Source organism: Lithobates pipiens, unplaced genomic scaffold (genome assembly GCF_037356315.1).
Source record: "Lithobates pipiens isolate NorthernLeopardFrog02 unplaced genomic scaffold, aLitPip1_a1.2 Scaffold_23, whole genome shotgun sequence".
Classification (NCBI taxonomy): Eukaryota; Metazoa; Chordata; class Amphibia; order Anura; family Ranidae; genus Lithobates; species Lithobates pipiens.
Genome location: NW_027507785.1, coordinates 254,565,733 through 254,586,669, shown reverse-complemented (window position 1 = coordinate 254,586,669; position 20,937 = coordinate 254,565,733). Strand labels below are relative to the sequence as shown.

The 20,937-nt window shown below is 41.3% G+C and overlaps 1 protein-coding gene across 2 annotated transcripts in view; it reads left to right on the top strand.

Annotated features, from left to right (window-relative positions):
- UAP1 (UDP-N-acetylglucosamine pyrophosphorylase 1) overlaps positions 1–11,382 on the top strand; it is a 23,892-nt gene extending 12,510 nt beyond the window's left edge. Inside the window, exons 7-11 of one of the 2 annotated variants that reach the window (XM_077453047.1) lie at positions 433–573; positions 670–858; positions 5,625–5,672; positions 7,254–7,320; positions 10,942–11,382. In XM_077453047.1, the coding sequence (XP_077309173.1) occupies positions 433–573; positions 670–858; positions 5,625–5,672; positions 7,254–7,320; positions 10,942–11,034 (538 nt within the window). In that variant the 3' untranslated portion in view covers positions 11,035–11,382. The remainder of the gene's footprint in view (positions 1–432; positions 574–669; positions 859–5,624; positions 5,673–7,253; positions 7,321–10,941) is intronic. The other variant, XM_077453048.1, reaches the window with a different exon arrangement.
- Positions 11,383–20,937: the final 9,555 nt, after the last annotated feature.

Here is a 20,937-nt window from a genome sequence, read left to right as displayed (position 1 = left end):
AAAATTAGGTTTCGCCTAGGGTGTCAAAAATCCTTGCACCGGCCCTGCTCATTGGCGCACATCAGTGAAAGATAAAAATTACATATTTGCAAAATTTTATAACAAACCGATTAAAAAAAATAAGCCTTTTTTTCCCCAAAATTTTCAGTCTTCTTTTTCCTTATATTTTGATAAAAAAAAAAAACAACCCAGTGGTGATTAAATGCCACCAAAAAAAGCTCTATTTGGGTGAAAAAAACCAATACAAATTTTGTTTGGGTCCAGTGTTGCATGACTGTGCAATTGTCATTCAAAATACAACAGTGCTGAAAGCTGAAAATTGGCCTGGGCAGGAATGGGGTATAAGTGCCCTGTGGTTAAGAGACTTTTATGTTTCATAATAGTGACTGTTGGTAAAAGCCAATTCTCTCAAATTTTCCAATGTGTTTATAGGGTCCATGAGCCTCAGCTACAGCACCATGTTGCAGTGAAGAAAATACCTCATGTGGACACGCAGGGTGTGCTAATTCACCCGGACAAACCCAACGGAATAAAGATGGAAAAATTTGTCTTTGACATCTTCCAGTTTGCCAAGTGAGTACTCATGGTTGAAAATTCATTTGGGTATACTGTCGGAACTATATACAGCATGGCTGTCTTTTATTTTTTTATTTTATTTTTTTTTCACAGGAAATTTGTGGTATTTGAAGTTTTACGTGAAGAAGAGTTCTCCCCTTTGAAAAATGCTGATAGCCAAAATGGAAAGGACAACCCCAGTACTGCCCGCCATGCACTTCTGTCACTACATCACTGCTGGGTCCTCAATGCTGGTGGGCACTTCGTGGATGAGAATGGAACCCGAATCCCTGCAATTCCTCTGTAAGTACCCAGCTCTGTCATGTTCACTGGTTAGATGTGCCTGTGAAATGCAGCTTTTGGAGTCCATAAATGTTTTCTGGTCAACAATAAAAAGGTGAACATATCTTTAGGCAAAAAAAAAAAAAAAAATTACAATATGAAAAGATCAAACTGATTTGTAAAGCTTTAAGTGTATGTACATTTTTTTTTTTTTTTTTTTTTATCTTTGGATACAATGGAGAAGGGTTGAATTTCTATTGCTGTCGATGTCACTGCTGGGGACATTTCCCATTTCCCATTTATCCTGGTGACAATTGTCACAGATTCTCCATTTTTAGCGAGAGAAAAATACTTTTGAGATTACCTCTCCCATTTTGGGGAAAAATGTCCTTTTACATCTATTTTAAGAATGTTACTGATGTTCTGTTACATGTGTTGCGTCATAGTTCTATGAACTCCATGTCCACTACAAAGACCGTGAACTGTGGTTTCTTACAGGAGTGGTATTTGTATCGGCTGCAACAATGTGGCAATAGTGGATGGAACTTTCCCTTGCAGGCTGTATTTGCACCTGTGCGTCCTGTTTTTGAGTATTTGTGTACAGCATTTTTAAAGCGTTTTTGCGCTTTGGCTTTTTTAAAATTATCCAATAGAGAAGAATATCATCTTTCATCAGTGTTGCTATGTTTTTCAGCCATTTTTATTTATTCACTTTTTTTTTATCTTTGTAAAGGATTAAAGGGTGGGGTTCATTTTATTTTTGTATATTTAGGGGTTAATGGGGTTGGGGTTCAGGATTAGGGTTGCGGGTCAATATTGGGGATAAGGTTTGGAATTACCGTATTATCTTATCATTTATTTTAATGTAATTATTGCATTTTAGTAGAAAAAAGCACCCCAAACGTGTGACAAAATACTAAAAAAAAAACTCTTGAATCAAGTGTTTCTATGCATTTCTATGGAACAAGAAATGCTTTAAAAATGCACGGATCTGCCCAATTCGAGCTACAAAAAAAAGCTCCAGAATCTTTTTTTGAGCTTCAGGCGACTTGTAGTGGAGATGTGAACCATCTCCATAGAGAATAACTGATATTTCTCCTCCAGCATTTTTTTTGGAGCTTCGAACTTCAAGCTGCAAACACTGAGATGTGAATGGGGCCTCAAGGCTAGGTTCACACTGCTGCCATCTGGTTTTGATCTGACTTTAAGTGTTGATCTGTGTAGTATTACTTGGAAGCTTCTCTGATGCTACTTGAATAAGATCTCCATATTCTACGGGGCCAAAATTGCACTGCAATGGTACCAGAATAGCACTGGTACCTTTTCCAGAATCGCTCCGTACTGAGTCGCACTATTATGAATGGACACCATTGAAAATAATGTGATTTCTGTGCAACTCAAGTTGTATCTGCCATTGCACTAGTGTGAACCAGACCTTAGAAATGTCCCCTGCTCATAGGAGTTTACAATTTTTTTATTTATTCACACACTTTTTGTTTTTTCAATTTTGATACATAAATGTCAATTGCTAGAGGTATGGAAGGCAACTACCAGATCTGTTGAATGAAATAAAATTAAAATAACTTTGAGTTTTTTTTTTTTTTTTTTTTTTTTTTTTTTATTATACACTGCCAGACCAAGATCACAACCCAAGACACGTTAGTCTGATTGTACAGTTTCCTTTTGGATCCATCTGCTACGTAGTGCCGTTTTTAGTTTTGGTAAACCCAAGTATGGGTGGTCAGTTTATAATGTATATGGTGAGCTTGATGCTTGTCTTGCAGGAGGTGGTTGAGGTTGCTGACCCAACATGACAGATATGGATGATGTGGTGGCAACCTACACAATTCGAGCAACAAGGGATCCATCCAAGAGCTCTATGCTTTTGCCATTTATAGATCTTAAAGTGTTACTAAACCCTCAACAGTAAATTCATTGTGTATGCAGTAAAGCATGCTTGTTATACTTGCAGTGGAACCTAAGGGGTTAATCCTCCGCATTGTGTAAAAAGGCTTACACTGACTTCAGAACAGCTCAGTTGGGTGTGTTAGGCTAGAGAGGTGGGGGGTGTGTTTTTTGGGGTGTGTGGGGGGGGGGGGGGGGGTTATTTTTATATATATATATATATATATATATATATATATATATATATATATATATATATATATATATAGTGGTGTGAAAAAGTGTTTGCCCCCTTCCTCATTTCCTGTTCCTTTGCATGTTTGTCACACTTAAGTGTTTCGGAACATCAAACCAATTTAAACAATAGTCAAGGACAACACAAGTAAACACAAAATGCAATTTGTAAATGAAGGTGTTTATTATTAAAGGTGAAAAAAAATCCAAACCATCATGGCCCTGTGTGAAAAAGTGATTGCCCCCTAAACCTAATAACTGGTTGGGCCACCCTTAGCAGCAACAACTGCAACCAAGCGTTTGCGATAACGTGCAATGAGGCTTTTACAGCGTCCTGGAGGAATTTTGGCCCACTCATCTTTGCAGAATTGTCCTAATTCAGTTACATTAGAGGGTTTTCGAGCATGAACGGCCTTTTTAAGGTCATACCACAACATCTCAATAGGATTCAGGTCAGGACTTTGGCTAGGCCACTCCAAAGTCTTCATTTTGTTTTTCTTCAGCCATTCGGTGGTGGACTTGCTGGTGTGTATCTAGGTTCATTGTCCTGTTGCAGAACCCAAGTTCGTTTCAGCTTGAGTACACGAACAGATGGTCGGACATTCTCCTTCAGGATCTCTTGGTAGACAGCAGAATTCATAGTTCCTTTTATCACGGCAAGTCTTCCAGGTCCTGAAGCAGCAAAACAGCCCCAGACCATCACACTACCACCACCATATTTTACTGTTGGTATAATGTTCTTTTTATGAAATGCAGTGTTCCTTCTACGCCAGATATACTTGGACACACACCTTCCAAAGAGTTCCACTTTTGTCTCATCGGTCCACAGAATGTTGTCCCAAAAGTCTTGGGGATCATCAAGATGTGTTGTGGAGAAATTGAGACGAGCTTTGATGTTCTTTTTGCTCAACAGTGGTTTTCTCCTTGGAACTCTGCCATGCAGGCCATTTTTGCCCAGTCTTTTCCTGATGGTGGAGGCATGAACGCTGACCTTAACTGAGGCAAGTGAGGCCTGCAGTTCCTTGGACGTTGTTGTGGGGTCTTTTGTGACCTCTTGGATGAGTCGTCGCTGCGCTCTTGGGGTAATTTTGGGCGGCCGGCCACTCCTGGGAAGGTTCACCACTGTTCCATGTCTTCGCCATTTGTGGATAATGGCTCTCACTTTGGTTCGCTGGATTCCCAAAGCTTTGGAAATGGCTTTATAACCCTTTCCAGACTGATAGATCTCAATTACTTTCTTTCTCAATTGTTCCTGAATTTCTTTGGGTCTCGGCATGATGTGTAGCTTTTAAGGATCTTCTGGTGGACCTTACTGTGTCAATCAGCTCCTATTTAAGTGATGCCTTGATTGTGAACAGGTGCTGCAATAATCAGGCCTGGGTGTGGCTAGAGAAATTGAACTCAGATGTGGACAACCACAGTTATAGTATGTTTTAACAAGGGGGGCAATCACTTTTTCACACAGGGCCATGATGGTTTGGATTTTTTTTCACCTTTAATAATAAACACCTTCATTTACAAATTGCATTTTGTGTTTACTTGTGTTGTCCTTGACTATTGTTTAAATTGGTTTGATGTTCCGAAACACTTAAGTGTGACAAACATGCAAAGGAACAGGAAATGAGGAAGGGGGCAAACACTTTTTCACACCACTGTATATATATATATATATATATATATATATATATATATATATATTATATATATATACATATACATATACATATACATATACATATACATATACATATACATATACATATACATATACATTTTTTTTTTTTTTTTTTTTTTTTTGGGAGAGTGCATGTGATCAGCACTGTCCAGACAGAGGGTCAGGGGGTCCTGGATCCTGATAAGAGACCCAGTGCAGTATGAAAACTCCTCCTGCAAGCTTTATCAGGAACTGCTAGAAGCCACGAGACTGCTATATACTGCTGATGAGAAAAGGTATTTAGCGGTTGATATTTACTAAAGTTGCATTTCTGTGTACTGTGGGAGACCCTATATAGTGAATGCAGGGTCATGGGTTTAGTAACACTTTAAAGTATAACTGAAGGCAAATTGTTTTTCAAAGATAGTGGAGAAGGATTGGAACATAAGTTAGCTTTTTAGTGTGGTCTGTGTTCCCGTTGGGGAGATTTGCCCTCTCTTTTAGTCCTGGTGAACATTATCACTGAAAGTGTAAGGGAGAAAACCTCAAATGTTGAGGTCACTAGAACAGGAGTAGAGGGGAAAATCTTCAAATGGAGACACTAGTTCTGGTGACTACCAGAACCTTTCACTTCCTGATGTGGCTATGGGCCCAGAACTGAAGGGAAATCTCCCTAATGGGACACAAGAGGCAAAAAATGACCCGGTAGGGGCTATTAACCGTTAGAAAATTATTTGCCTTCAGTTTTAATTTAAATGATGGCATCTGGCATTGCATCCTGGCTGATTGATATCTAAGAAGATATGTCTTCCTTTGAACATTTGCAGTGACCCTTACACAGACTGATTGACAGACATTGACCTCTGTAGATAATCGGCATGTGTATTGGCAATATCAGATGTCTGACAGATGGACTCCATTTGATTATTGTATACAAAGCTGGGTACAGAGAATGCAGAGCAGTCTTTTCACCGCCTGTTTATCTTTAAAACAGCCAATCCAGAAAAGAGAATGGAAGCGCGCAGGACAAGACTGAGACTACGTAATTATGGGTGCATGGTGCAGGGTCTCAACTAACCGGAGTCTCTGCTTCATGGTGGAGGGAATTAATACTTGAAGTCCTCCTGTCTTTTTTTTTTTTTTTTTTTTTTCTTAACTCTTCACAAAGGCGTTCACATACACAGAACTCCGATCGCTTCTGCATGTCCTACAATTAGTAGTAAAGATTTTATAACTTCCTCCTGTTAGACGTCAGGGATTGTGTACAAAGGTGACTTGTAAGATTATAATGTATAGCTGGGAAAGAGTTTAGGATTATTTAATAAAGCAAAGAGCAGTAACCACTGGCTGTCAAGTAGAAATAAATTTATGGAACACATATGCAGTAAAAACTAGGGGCTCATGGGCCGCTGCAGATCCTCCCACACATGGTTCAAAAAGGATGGAGATGCAATAATGTGGCAGTTGCATAGAATTGTTTGCATAATGAATTGTCTCTTTGCATTGTCCTTTTGGCAGGTGGCATCTGCCTGACCTTGACTCCCCATATCTGTCAGATTTGCCCATCACTGTGGATGTTCTAATCTGTCGTATGGATTAAGTACAAAATCTGCTCTTTGTTTCCTTAAATAAGCTAAAAGGTCTCAGCTCATGATGATTTAATACGTCTTTTGGTGTTTTCAACCACTACTACATGTTTCATTCTACATCAAAGAATGAAAGTTAACCTTTCATAAAAGAAATCCATAGGCTGCCACTGATCTCTTCTATAAGTTCTAATTACCTGGCTGACCCACTGATAATACTTTTGAGTCACTGACCTGAAAGAAGTATGGAGATCAGGGAAGGCGGAGAAGATGTTTGCGTATTTCTTGGTTAGTGCCATAAAAGGATTCCCAGTTGGTCAGCACATGTCACTATCAACATAGGCAGCCTTCATGGTTTTCTGATGACCGGTTTCCTTTTAAAGGGTAGTGGTACCTTTTACACTAAATCCTCCATATAGCCCCTTAACCTTAATATGAAATACACATTATTTGTATGATGTAGGCTGGACCTAGTTATTACTGTCCGGCCCATTTTTACCCCCTTCCAGGTATCCACAGCCTATAAAGCAATGCACTTGTAAAGGCTCCCAGCCATAGTCTATTTGATCAGGGAAGGGGTTGATAAGGAGGTTTTTAGTTCTAGCCAGATCTATATTGTTGAACTTTATAAGCAAATTTATTTCAAGCTAATCTCCCTTCCACAAACAGACTAGAACAGTCTCTTAACTGAGGTGACTGTTCCTTTTTGAAGCTTCACTGATGGAGCCAGTGCAGATCCATCGAGTCTGAGTGACTGCCTTGATCACTATTACAAAGTTTAGGTTTTTTTCTTTCCTCATTGAAAGTCTGAATGATGGATATGTTCTGCTTCTCTCAGTGAAGAATGTGGTTACTAATCTGCAGATCTGCATGATCTTTACTCTTCTTTGCCTGGTTATCTCTTCTTCTAGTTCTGTGTACAACTGTTTATCTTGGCCAAGGAACAGACTTTATCTGTCGGCTATCTTTGCTCTTGCACAGTAAAAGTGTACTACCTGTTCATATGCCTTTCTTTTTTTTCTTTTTTTCTATTTCAGCATGCAGGAGGCTGGAGATGTGCCCATTCAGTGTGAGATTTCACCACTTGTCTCTTATTCTGGAGAGGTAAGTTCTGAAACTCCGCCTCGAATAAGGCTACCCTATGACATAAAACAGTGCTTAATGCACCTGTGTAAGATATTCCATACAGATATTATAGTAAACATTAACTAACCTAACTAGAGATCGTATTTTGTTTGCTGAGCACACATGAAATGGTGTCAGATGTTACTGAAACATTGCTTCTGGATACACGAAATGTGCTGTGTACAATGGTTCCATTATCTGAAGATGGAAAGACGGGCCTGCAGACAGGTTCAACTTTGTCCTGTTTGGCCCACAGGTTGATCTTCTTTTAATCAATTCCACCATCTAAACCAAAGCTAGGCATAGACGGTTTGAAATTTTAACTATTGAGCCATCTCTGTACAGGCCGGTTGTGCTGAAGTCGCTCTATCAAGTTCAGTACAACAATACCTTAAGTTTGCACAAAGGTTACTCACCCAGCCTAACATACTGTGAGTAGAAATCCTCATCATGGACCTTTTTACCACTTCAGGTTTTACAGAAGTTTTCCTGAGCTGCCCGGGTGCAGTAGCAGGCATGCACAAGGCTGCTTTGTGACTTATTGGCTACCTGTACATGAAAACAGATTATTCTATAGGGATCCCCAAAAAAAAGTCTGGGGCTGCCTTATGCCTGAAGAGTATTATATCTTGATGGCTTGGGCAAATGGCTGTAAGCAAAGCAGGGGTGTTTTGGTTGCTACCAGATGAGCTGTGGACTGTACAATCTGCATATCTACTTTCACAGAGTATTAGGTTAGAGCAGGGGTACTGAACTTACATTTCAGAGGTTCTTCTTTTTTCCTTCTTCTTCCTCCATTTGTGTCCTCTGTTCCCCTGCATATCACAATCTACACCCCCCCCCCCCGTTCACATTTGTTTCTGAACCCCTCTTCACAGTGGTATCCTCTGCCCTCCCCATTTAGTTTCCCCCTCACGGCAGTATTCTAAACCCCCTTCACATCACAGCTTCCCTACCCCACCCCCCCTTCATATCACAGCTCTACCCCTTTCTACCTTACTTGGTCATACAGAGCATGAGGCGCAGCAGAAGGAGGGAGCTGCCGGAATTTCCTTAATCAGAGTAACACACTGGTGATTGGTTACTGGGGCTGCCCTGCATCTTGGCAAACAATCATTAGCATGTAAGTATGAAAAGTTAATTCCAGCAGCTCCTGCCCCTGCCCTCCATCTACTGCTGCTGTGCCTCTCACGCTGAGTGCTGAACTGTTCTGCCTCCCGCTGTCTGCTCTGATGGAGACATCAGTAGAGACGAGGCTTGCGCTACACTGTTAGTGTAGACTAGGCTGAGAGGCAAATTAGCAGCGCCCCCATAAAGCGGCTGCACTGCTTCCAGTGTGTGGGTCGGCCGGCATTCAGCAACGGGGGGCTGCTGATTTTGACTGTCCTATCATCCTGGACCACAAACCTTCCTCATTGTGCCATGTTTTCTGCTGCACCATTGGCATGGTTATATCATCTTCTTAGTCCTCTCCATAAAATTATCAGAAATTTGTGCTTAAATTAGAACTATGGGCAGCACTTTTTTTTTTTTTTTTTTTTTCGTTTTGGATAGAATAAGGGAGGATTATAGCCCATGTATTTTACCATCCCTGTCCCAATGCAGAGATTTCCCTTTCGCTTCCTGCCCCATAGCCAAACAGGAAATGAGAAGAAATCTATGCAAATTAAGGGAACCCCCCCGCCCTCAGAACTAGTGTCCTCACTTGAAAATTTCAGGGAGGGTCTTAAACAGCAAGGGGTGTGGCCTTGACAGGAAGGGGTGGGTCATATTTAAATTGGAGGATGCACGAGTTTAGTCAGGCCTAGGGCAGCACAAAACCTCAATACACTACTGAGCTTAGGAGGTCAACTGCAGGACAAATGATACTGTGAATGAGCTCAGAATCGTCTCAAACTGATCTGGAAGCAATCTGCATTTGCCCATCAATACAAGCCCAAAGCCCACTGATATAGATCCTAACCCTAATGTTAAATTCTCCTATACAGCTCATTTCTTCCATGCGCACTCCACCTAGTCTGCACTCGGATCTGTCTAGCTGTAATGTGCAAAGATTTCAGCTCCCACAAATCTTTATCTGCCCTCTAAACCGTGGTACCCAGCAATACCAGCAAATATTGCCCAATCTTTGATTTCCAATGTATAATTGTGTGACGGCTGAACTGTGTTTTGATATTACTGGTATTTTGAGGCTAATCTTTTAATGAGTGATGATTCTGATTGTCGGATATCCTAAGGCAGGGATCCTCAAACTACGGCCCTCCAGCTGTTGCGGAACTACGGATCCCATGAGGCATTGTAAAACTTTGACATTCACAGATATGACTAGGCATGATGGGAATTGTAGTTTCTGAACAACTGGAGGGCTATAGTTTGAAGACCCCTGTCCTAAGGGGAAGGGACTTCTTGAGAAACACAGGAGGGTCACGTGACTCCTTCTGCATGAAATGCGAGTGTAATCCTTTTCTATGGGTAGACTTGTCATTAGGCTGCTGCTAATGCACTTTATACTTAGGCCCCTTTCACACTGGGGCGGTAAAGGCCACAGCAGTAAAGCGCTGCTATTTTTAGCGGCACTTTACCGTCTTAGCAGCGGTCTGCGGCCGCTAGCGGGGCAGTTTTAACTTTTTTGGCCGCTAGCGGGGGTTAAAATTGGCTGCAAAGCACCGCTGTGGCGGCGCTTTGCCGGCGGTATAGCCGCGCTGCCCCATTGATTTCAGTGGGTAGGAGCGGTGTATTCAAAAAATGCGGCTAGCAGGACTTTTTTCACCGTCCTTCCAGCGCACCGCTCCAGTGTGAAAGCCCTCCGGCTTTCACACTGGAGTGAAAGGGGCCATTTTTTTTTTTTTCAGGCGCTATTTTTTAGCACTGTAACCGCCCCAGTGTGAAAGGGCCTTATTTGTAACCTACCTTGGTGTTCTTTAATTGTATATCTTTTTTTGTATATGGGGGTGGGGATTGAAGATAATCCTGTTAGAATACAGAAATACCTTTCTAGTTGTAGACTCAAAAGACATCTATCTTATTCTTTTATTATTTGAACCCTGCCTTTGTAGTAGGTGTGTTGTAATGGTTAACATGACATTTGACTTGATTTCAAGCCTAAGTTCCCTTTCATGTGGGTGGACTGATTGGGTCCGCCTGTCAGTTTCTTAGGCGGACCGGACCAGACCATTCATTGCCCTCTATGGAGCAGTAGGTGTCAACAGACAGATGAAGGATCTGTTCCCCATCTGTCTAGCTGATCGAATGGCCATTGGATGTAAACGGACATGCTGCCCGTTTACATCCGACCACCCATAGAGGACATCGGGCTGTGTCTGTTTTGGTTCTGCATAAGTGGAGTGGACATGGACCAGCCATCTGCCTGCTCACCAGAGATCAGTGGACAGATTCCCTGCTGAGCTGGCGGAGCCCATCCCATGTGACAGGGGTCCTATTAGGCAACCAGTGTATATTCTGAACCCTTTTTTATTTTTTCCCCGCTTTTCTAAAATTTATCAGTACCAGTCAGTTTGTTTGTTTATAAGTCCATTTATCTCAGATTTGATCACTGAAAAGTTCTGACGCTTATTTTTTATTTTTTTTTCTATCGATCAGGGCCTGGAGCCTTATGTGAAGAACAAGGAGTTCCATGCACCTCTTACAATAGACGAAACTGGTATTCACCAGTTGGTGAGGAATGGCCTCTAGGATCCCCATACATGTTCCAATTCTACATATTTTAGACATATGGTGGAAATCGAGGAAATTGATAGGTACTTGAAAAATTATACTTTTGGATCTTCTCAGTCTCTGACATTGAAGAACATTTTAGCTTACATTTTAATGCCAAATCTTGGAAGAAAATGGACTTATTTATAGCAGGGTTAGTGTGAGGGGGGAAAATTATTTTTTTAAACTTGTACATAGCACGCTCTTGTACATTTACAGTTTTATTTTAATGGTACTGTTCTCTTTTTATGGTGTGTGTATTATTATTTTTTTTGTCTAATTTCTGTGAACAGAATTTTCTTTAAAAAATAAAAAAATAAAAACTTTTTTGCTGTCTGTCATTTTGTGTTTGTTTCTTTTAGTCAGGATTATACAAGGAGAATACTTTACTACTGTATATCCTCAGTCTAGCATAATAAAGTACCATCATCCAAAATGTAATAGGAAAACAAGGGGAGGGGTAAGAGCATAGGGGTAGCTGCTGAGGCTAGCCCAGTGATTACTCAGACCCCCAAATTGTGTGGCGGACTATCTCTGTACCAATAAGTAAAAAAAAAAGTTTTTCGATAAATTCATTTATTACACATAAAGAGAAAACAACATACAACAATCACATTAAAGTACAATATACAAATACTTAAAGGTTTCCCCTAGAAATATCTGTTGGTACAGTGTTTCCCATAGACTAGCCAGAACTAGTTTCACGGTACAAACACCGCTTCTTAAGGAGGAGTAATCTATAAGACAAATGGTCAAATGGAACATGTAATGAAAAATTATAACAAACATCAGATAAATTGGATACATTTCAGCAAAAATAATGGAAGATTGCTTACCCAGCAGGTCAATTGCCAAGTACAAACCCAGCCACTCAAAAAGTCACCCCTAGTGGCGGACAAGGGGGATTGTGCGGAATTAAGTCTATATGAGAATAAAAGGTACATTTGTAAGCAATACTAAATATTGTAAGGAAAGCTGATTTCGCGCTATTCTTACCCTATTGTGGGTAGGGGGCTGTTACACCTTCTACTCTATCTAGTAACATATAAATGATAAACATATATATTTGGATATATGATATCCTCTAGATGGTTCTGTATGGTTAGAAATTCATTATGGTGTGGGTATTTTATAGAAAAAAACTATAGAATAAGGTGCCAAGAAAAGGACTAAATTATAAAAGTTGCACTCTTAAACCATAAACGCACTTACAGAGGTGCTAACACCCAGTGATGTTGGGTGTATATAAAACTACCAGGAGTGTGTTAGTGTTGGATGTTACCGCATTATAATCAAATATAAAAAATAATATTAAAAAATAAACGCCCTACAGAGCAACTATTGTATACATATAGTTTAACAGTTGAAAATGTATATGTTTAAATGACATCAATATTACGTGAAAGAAAGTGCCTCGTGCTCATAAGATAAGTGAAACGACTTCAATATATTAAAAAAAAACTAGAAGGTATCTGATTCACTCATAGATTGCCTAGTGTTGGCTGGTATTGTAAAGGTCGTAATAACAATGTTAAATATAGTAAGATATGTGAAGTGTCAAAATAAATACAGTGCAAAAGTGACAATGTAAACGCCATACAGAGGTGTTGGCACCCAAAAGTATAGATGATCCAAAAGAAATTGTATTTAATGTGGAGTAATGGGTATCGCACTCAGACTTGAAGTCCTATAAAGTGCATGGGTGTGTAAAATTTTTATATCCAAAAAAGAAAATAAGAGTAAAGTGAATGATTTTAAGAACAAATTGTGGAACTTCAGGGATGAGTGTAAACTGGTAACCACAAAGACTGCAAAGAATCTAAAAAAATAAATAAAAAATATCTCTAAGGCCGCGTACACACGGGCGGACTGTTCGCCCAACTTAGTCCGCTGAACAGTGTTTCAGCGGACAGTCCGCTCGTGTGTGGGCTTCAGCGGACAGTCTGACGAACAAAGTTTTTCGTAATTTCCGTAAGACGGTCCGCTGAAACTTGGTTTCAGCGGACAGTCCGCTCGTGTGTAGGCTTGTTCGACAAACTAAGTTTTGCGCATGCTCAGAAAGGATTTACACGGCGAAGGTTGCATTGCAGTGTATTGGACGTCGAATTTCTCGTCCCGTCGTACGTGCCGTTCACGTCATCGCGCACGCTTTCAGCGGACTGTTCGTTCATCGTGTGTGGTCAAGTCCGTTCATGCAAATTTTGAGCGGACTGTTTGTCGGATTGTTTGACGAACAAAGTTGGGCGAACAGTCCGCCCGTGTGTACGCGGCCTAAGAGTCCAAACAATAATAATTTCTAGTGAACAATAAATGAACAAAAAAATTATTTGATAAACACCCTACAGAGCTAATGGAAAGCAGGGTGTGTAAAAATATATATAAAAAAAAAGAGAAAGAAACCAAAGTTAAACAAGGAAGAGAAAAAATGTCTCAATGTACATGCGAATCCGGTAACCACTTCTCAGTGTTCTCTTCACTGTGTCAACATACTTAAGTGAGTAATGGCCCCTTACCTCAAGGCAAGGAGACAAAAGCGTATAAGTGAGGGTCTCTTTAAGGCTCCTTTCTGGATCCGCATTTCTCCTTCACTCTCTCCACAAAAGCACATATGGCAAGAAAATGGTCACAGCACAGGTGCAGGTCACTTTAAGACTCCTCTCTCCAGCTCCACTCCCCTCCTTTAGATTATCTCCATAGAGCCCAGTTTAATCAGAGAAAGCAAAGCATAGTGTAGTAGGTTTTTAAAATATATCCAATTTTTTATTAGCAATAAACATAGGGTACTCACGAGGTCTCTTTAAAAACTTATATCTGATGAGCAGTGAACTTGTGCAGTGTGAATCGGCATACAGCATCCTTCCCTGTCCCCTGATGAAGTCACGAGTTGTGACGCCACGTGTAGGGACAGGGGAAGGACGCTTTATGCTGATTCACACTGCACGAGTTCACTGCTCGTCGGATATAAGTTTTTAAAGAGACCTCTCTTGTGAGTACCCTATGTTACAAGCAACAGAGCTGTAGAGGGCTAAACAGTAATCCCGGGACACCACTGGATGGTTATCGCCTGGGAAAATATGAACAAAACACAGAGGCTTGATCGAAATTCCTTCTATCTGTGGTCAGACCAAGGCCAGTGGACATCAGGTATATCTAAGAATGAATGGCATGTGACGTCAATGGGTCAGAATCCCCACTCTGCGCAGGTGTGAAATTGGCGCTACTAAGCAAGTGCGCGCCAGCTGGGCTAAGACGAGAGTCCTTACACAGACTTGTATTGCAGGAGAAATGGTGGGGAATGCCAGACCATACATTAATAAATACTAATTCCAGAATGCACTAGGTCCAACTCTGGTACCCATTTGAGGGTGCAGCCATATTCCGACACCCTGCACAACTACTATACCAGAAAAATGGAGGAAAGTCTATAAAGCAGAGAAGCTCAAAGCTCAGGCGGAGCAAGAGGGGAATGGTTTCCAGGGAAATCATCCTCTCCAGAGTAGTCACAAGTCTGCCGCTGCGGGAAGGGAGATGAACAGCTAGGCAGTAAACACCACACATGCAGGGGAAGCAAATCTCCAATGGATACATTAAGAGTGCAAAAACATAATATTACAGAAGATAATGTGGGTCAATGTATCCCAATTCTGAATAATATTTTATTAAAAATAAGTGAAAAAGAATTTTTGAAAATTAGCTCTAACTGGTCTACCACCAAATCAGGTACGGATGACCCGAATGACCTCAGAGTGGTAAAGGGCTGATGGAAAATCACTGCAGTTAGCAATAGGGAACCACAAAGGAAACCCATAATTGAGGATGGGAAAAAGGAAGATGGAACTGGAAACATGGAGCTTAACTTTCGAAAATGATTTGTATGATATCTCGTTGAGACATTTGATCCACAGGGTCTCTCTGGAGGATCATCCTATCCCAATCACCCCCTTTAGGGCTTTGTAGGACTACTTCAAGAACCAGAAATTTGACAGCGGTAACATCAAAGCACCCAGTTGAAGTCACTGTACTATTAACCACTTTTTTATAGTCTTTCCTCCATTTTTTTGGTATAGTAGTTGTGCAGGGTGTCTGACTATGGCTGCACCCTCAAATGGGTACTAGAGCTGGACCTAGTGCACTCTGAAATCAGCATTTTCTTAATGTATGGTCTGACATACCCCTCTGTTCCTCCTGCAATTCAAGTCTGTGTAAGGACTCTCGTGCTGAGGGTGGTCACTGTTACTGAATTATGCCAGCTCAGAAGTATTGGCGTAAAGGTATTTTAAAGGCTTTCCAAGCAAAAATCAGTCCTAATATGCAAGGGTACAGGACTTATAGGGATGAAAAGATGGGAAGTTATAATTGGGCTTTAAAGAAAAACTGTTGAGAGAAATATAGCTGACCCCATTTAAGAATGGTAGCTGTCTTGTCCTTAACCACTTTAGTACTGGACACTTTTACCCCCTTCCTGCCCAGGCCAGTTTTCAGCTTTCAGTGCTGTTGCACTTTAAATGACTTTGAATGCGTGATCATGCAATACTTTACCCAAATGAAATATATATTTTTTTACATTAAATTAATTGCTCTGTGTGTTTTTTTTGTTTTTAAAGGGGTTGTAAAGGGATTTTTTTCTTTAAATAAAAAACATCTTATACTTACCTCCACTGTGCAGCTCATTTTGTACAGAGTGGTCCCGAACCTGCTCTTCTGGGGTCCCTCGGCGGCTGTCTCAGCTTCCCCCCGCAAGCACTTCTCACGTTAATGCGAGCTCCCTCGCATGGTGAGAAGTACTTGCTGGCGTGCTCCCATGATACAGCCGGCGGCTAGAGCCGCTCATTGTATCATCACTCGGCCCTGCCCCCCAGCGTGCCGCGTCATTGGATGTGATTGACAGCAGTGTGAGCCAATGGCTGCACTGCTTTCAATCCATCCACTCTACCGAATCAACAGCCAGGCTGAGCGGCGAAGAGGATGTCGGAGGCGAGCGCGGGACTTTCATGGGGTCAGGTAAGTAAAATGGGAGGGCTGGGGGGGCCGGCACTGTCGGATGTTTTTTTCACCTTAATGCATAGAATGCATTAAGGTGAAAAAAGGTTTACTTTTACAACCCCTTTAACACGTCAAATTTTGCAGCTGCAAGCAACAATTTTTTTTCGGAATGAAAACTATTCATTCCCTGTTTACTATTGTGATTGGCCACAGCTAATCGCATGGTACAGATAGGGCCAATCACTATAGTATACAATGAACAGCATGAATCGAATTCAGTCATGTAATCTGCTGTGATTGGCCACAGTGTTCACATGGTACAGTCAGCAGGCTGGTACAGTGGGTGACAGATGAGGCCAGAGTGTGGCACACAGGGTGATCCTGGGAGGACGCTGTATGATGTACTCCCAGGTTAATAGGGATCCCACCCAGCCATCATATTACAATAGACAGGGTGGGAAGGCGTTAAAGTGGATCTTTTAATCAGAACATTAAATCCTGCTAGTTCTTTGTATTCTGCCCTGTTTTTCAGGTATAGCTATGTAAAACATTAAAAATAAGTGTCTATATTATTTAAAATCCAGTAATACACTGTCTCACCCTGCTCTGTACATACTCAGTTGCCTATTTTTAGGCATGAGGCTGATCTGATAGCCTAAGACCCCTTTCATACTGAGGCAGTTTTCAGGCTCTTATGGGCTAAAAATAGCACCTGAAAAACGCCTCCCCTGCAGGCCGAGGGCTTTTTCACTGGAGTGGTGCACTTGCAGGACGTTAGAAAAGGTCCTGCAAGCCGCATCCTTTGGGTGATGCGGGAGCAGCATATACACTGCTCCTCCACCACCCCAGCCACTGGAATCAATGGGCACTGCTGCCAAAGCGATTCAGCAGCGGCGCTTTTAACCCTTTATTCGCCCGCTAGCGGTTGAAAAGCACTGCTTCACCGCTACTGCCCCCCCCCCCACCACCCCAGTGTGAAAGTAGCCTAGAGGTTTACTGCTGTTCAGGGGCTCTGGGGTTTAAAATGGCAGCCTACAGCAAGAAAACTGGAGGCAATGTACAGCCCACACTAATTTTGGTAGCATAATTATTAATGTGGTATGTGTGTTTCTTGCTAAAGTACATTTATTACTTATCAAGTTGTTAAGGGTAAAGCTCCACTTTAAAAAGAAATTACACTTTTTTTATTTTATTAATTTTTTTCTTCAAAAGAAGTCAGCAGGAATATAAATACCGTGTAGCTTCTGACTTTTAAGAAACAGGCCCTCACCAGTCCAGCACTGTCTTCACCTAGGCTGGTTCTTCATTAGTCTTTGGATCTTTGGTGTTGCCATCTTGGCTGTGGCTACTAGCAGTGACTTCCTGCCGGATACCCACTGCACATGGGCGAGAAAATGCTGCGCTTTGAGTCTGGGTCCTGCAGCCTCTGGGGACATGTCCCAAGAAGTTTCAGGTGGGGAGAAGGGTAGCCCAAACTTCTTCAGTTTTAAGTGATCTCCCTGTTGGTGTCTCTAGACTTGGTTAGATTGTCCAGAACCACAGTGGTCACCAGCTTTCACCAAATTCCTGAGTTTGTTTGCCATATCCTGTACCAAACTGTTAAGAGAGGCAAGGTACACATTACCAGTGTGGGAACCAGATCTGGAGGCACCCAGTAGACTGGGCTTGTGTTCCCTAGAAGCTAGGATTTCTATATACTTGGGTATAGTCAATGGAGAATGTAAACTAGGGTCACACTTCATCTCCTCATTTGTTAATATTACTATTGCAGATGAATTGCAAAGCCAGACATTTAAGCATGACCACCTTCAAGCCTGGAGACACACCATAATGCTTGCATTGGTGCAATAAGAGGACAGAGATGATGATTTGTGACCTGGGACTAGAGATGGACTTTTCTTTCATGGTCCCTGCATGGCAACAGTGTTACCTTTATTCAAGCTAAAGAACTGATCAGCCGAGATCTTTATATATGGTTCAATGTTCCCTTTTAAATCGCAGTGGGATGCTCTCTCAATTAATGAATTACGGAAACGTTACCGATTACCTAATCATGTTTTTCCGGTTCCTACAACTATGCCATGCGGCTAATGCACAATTCCCTCATGATATTGTATTAACCTCCTGACCCTTTAGTAAACATGTTGGCTTCTGAAGACCTTCCTAAGCCACTGTCGGCACTTTACTCCCAATTGGTCCCTTTTGACTTTGCCCAGAACTATATACTAAATGGTAGACTGACATCTCTACTTTGATAGACGATGATTGGGAAGACTGTACTCCAATTTTTAAAAAGTATGATCTCTAGGGGTCGGTTCTTTCAATTTGAAGTTTCTTCATAGGGTTTATTATATACCCTGGGACCTCAGATGCTTGCCTTTGTTGTGGGCACATACTTCCATGTATTTTGGTCCTGCTCAGATTTACAACGTTGCTGGAAAAGTGTGGTGACTTGGGTGATGTCCACTCATTTTGGCTACTGGGCCTCGTGGAAGCGGTGGTACTCTTCATACTATGCACCTAGAGAAATTCTTCTATGCTGTGAGTGGCTATAAGATGCCCATTAACAATACCCTTCCCTTGTATAAGTTTACCTACGCTAGTAGAAACTGCCCACACAAGTTTTCTAAGATCTGGAGCTGCTGTGCAAGGTGGCATGGGTTAAAGTCATGGCTGACTTTGGCCAGTTCTGTAACCTCATACTTATGGGTACTTCCTACCTACTTATGACCTTATTTCCCTTCCTTCCCCTCCCTTTTCTTGCTGGTGTTTGAACAGTAGTTGTTAACCTCCCATTGGGCATATTATTATTTTCTGATGGTACCACACTTTGCTGTTATACTACAGACTCTGATTATTCTCCATTTATTCTTGTGAATGTGAGATATCGCTGTTTGTTGTGTTATTTAAGTTCTTGTCCATCATATTATACTTGCTTGTATACCCAGTAAATCTTTAATAAAACACTACTTTGTTTATTTAAAAAAAAAAAAAAAAAAAGCAGTGGGGTATGTCCGACATGCTATGTACGCAATACAACTATAGTTACCAAAAAAAAACATGACATAGAATGCTGTCCTGCAGATTCATTCTGAATCATAGCGAGAATCAGACACAGAAAGTAGGGCAAAGGTCTTCCTTCAGATGGGGCCAGTGTAAGAGCATTTTAATCACATATGTTCCTGATTATACCGGGGGAGGGGTGGTATCATAGTCTAATGGGAAACACAAATTCAATTATACTCTCATAAGGAGAGCAAACTGTATGCACTGACTTGGGAAATATACATTTCCAGTTTAAACAGAAAATAAAAATGATACATTGCGTTTACCAATTCTTACATATTGTCGCACAGTTTTTTTTTTCCCCTTTCCTTTAAACCCTGTACACACGATCAGAAAGTCGTATGAAAAATACCGCTTTCGGAGCAATCGTACGATAATCTGATTGTTCGTACACTGCTTTCGACAGCCGATCGTGACAGTTCATTTGATATTATGCGATGCCAGATAGTACGATTTTCATTTAATCAGTACAGTTGTGGTTTGAAACTGCAATATAAATAACATTACATCACTTCTGAATTTTTATTCTGTAGAATTTTTCATATGAGCTTGGCATGCAAAAAAAATAAAAAAATCAGAGGATCATTCGTCCCATAATCTTTTCGCGTGTACTAGGCATTATTCTCACCTGGTTCACACTTATTTAAATCTGATGACGGGTAAAAAAATAAATAAAAAAATAAAAATAAAAAACATGATTTCCTCGTGAAGGCTGTTCACATAGATTTGGTGTGGTCTAAAAAAGGGTCTTGTGCTAGTTTAGTGCAGAACGATGCAATTTTAAGCTGTATAGCCTGTGAGAATTGCATCTGAAAACCACAAATCGCATGTAAAATTGCACTGCATCAGTGTGAAACTGAGCTTAGTTTGTAATGTTTCAGCTTTCTTTAACACAGGGCAAATCCCAGGCGCCAGGTTGCCATGGTAACTAGACAGCTTTTGTCAGCTGTCCCCATCCGCCTCCCACTTGCCGACCGCACTATAACCGAAAGTGGGCTACAGCGCGGTCGTCCGGTTCTGGAAGGGCGTCTGTTGACGTCTTTCCAGAACCCCACCTCCCCAATGCACGCTCTGTGATCACTGTGTGCTTATGGACATAGCTGATCACAGATTGAGGTAAAGGGCCAATCACAGTGGCTCTGCCATGTGATCAGCTGTGTCCAATCACAGCTGGTCACATATAAACAACATTTTATAACAGAAATGAAGAAAGGGTTTTTGTTTTTTCAAAATTGTTTGATTTTTTTTAATTTATTTATTTTGTTTTTATTTAGCAAAAAAACAAAAAAAAAAAAACCAGTGATGATTAAATACCACAAAAAGAAATCTCTATTTGTGTGCAAAAAAATTATATGAATTTCATTTGGGTACAGTGTAGCATGACGCAATTGTCATGCAAATTGTGACAACAATGAAAATTGGCCTGGGCAGGAAGGGGGTGAAAGTGCCCAGTAGGCAAGTGGTTAACCACCTGACATCCACGCTATGGCCGAATGACGGGCACAGCCCGGATGGGAATTCCCAAGAGGGCGTCATATGATGGCCTCCCCTGTGCACGCCCTACAGTGCACGCGCAGAGCGTGCTGTGATCACCGAGTCAATGAGACCCGGTCGGTCCCGGCCCTTACCATGTGATCAGCTGTCAGCCAATGACAGCTGATCACATGATCAAAACAAAAGCTCGGTGATCGTTTTTTTTTCTCCTCTCATCTTAAAGGGACATCGCTCCCAAAAAGGAAGAGACAATTATGCCTCATTTATGTCGTCTAACAGTGCCCACAAGTGCCACCTATCAATACCCACCAGTGGTGCCAATCAGTGCCACCTAGAAGT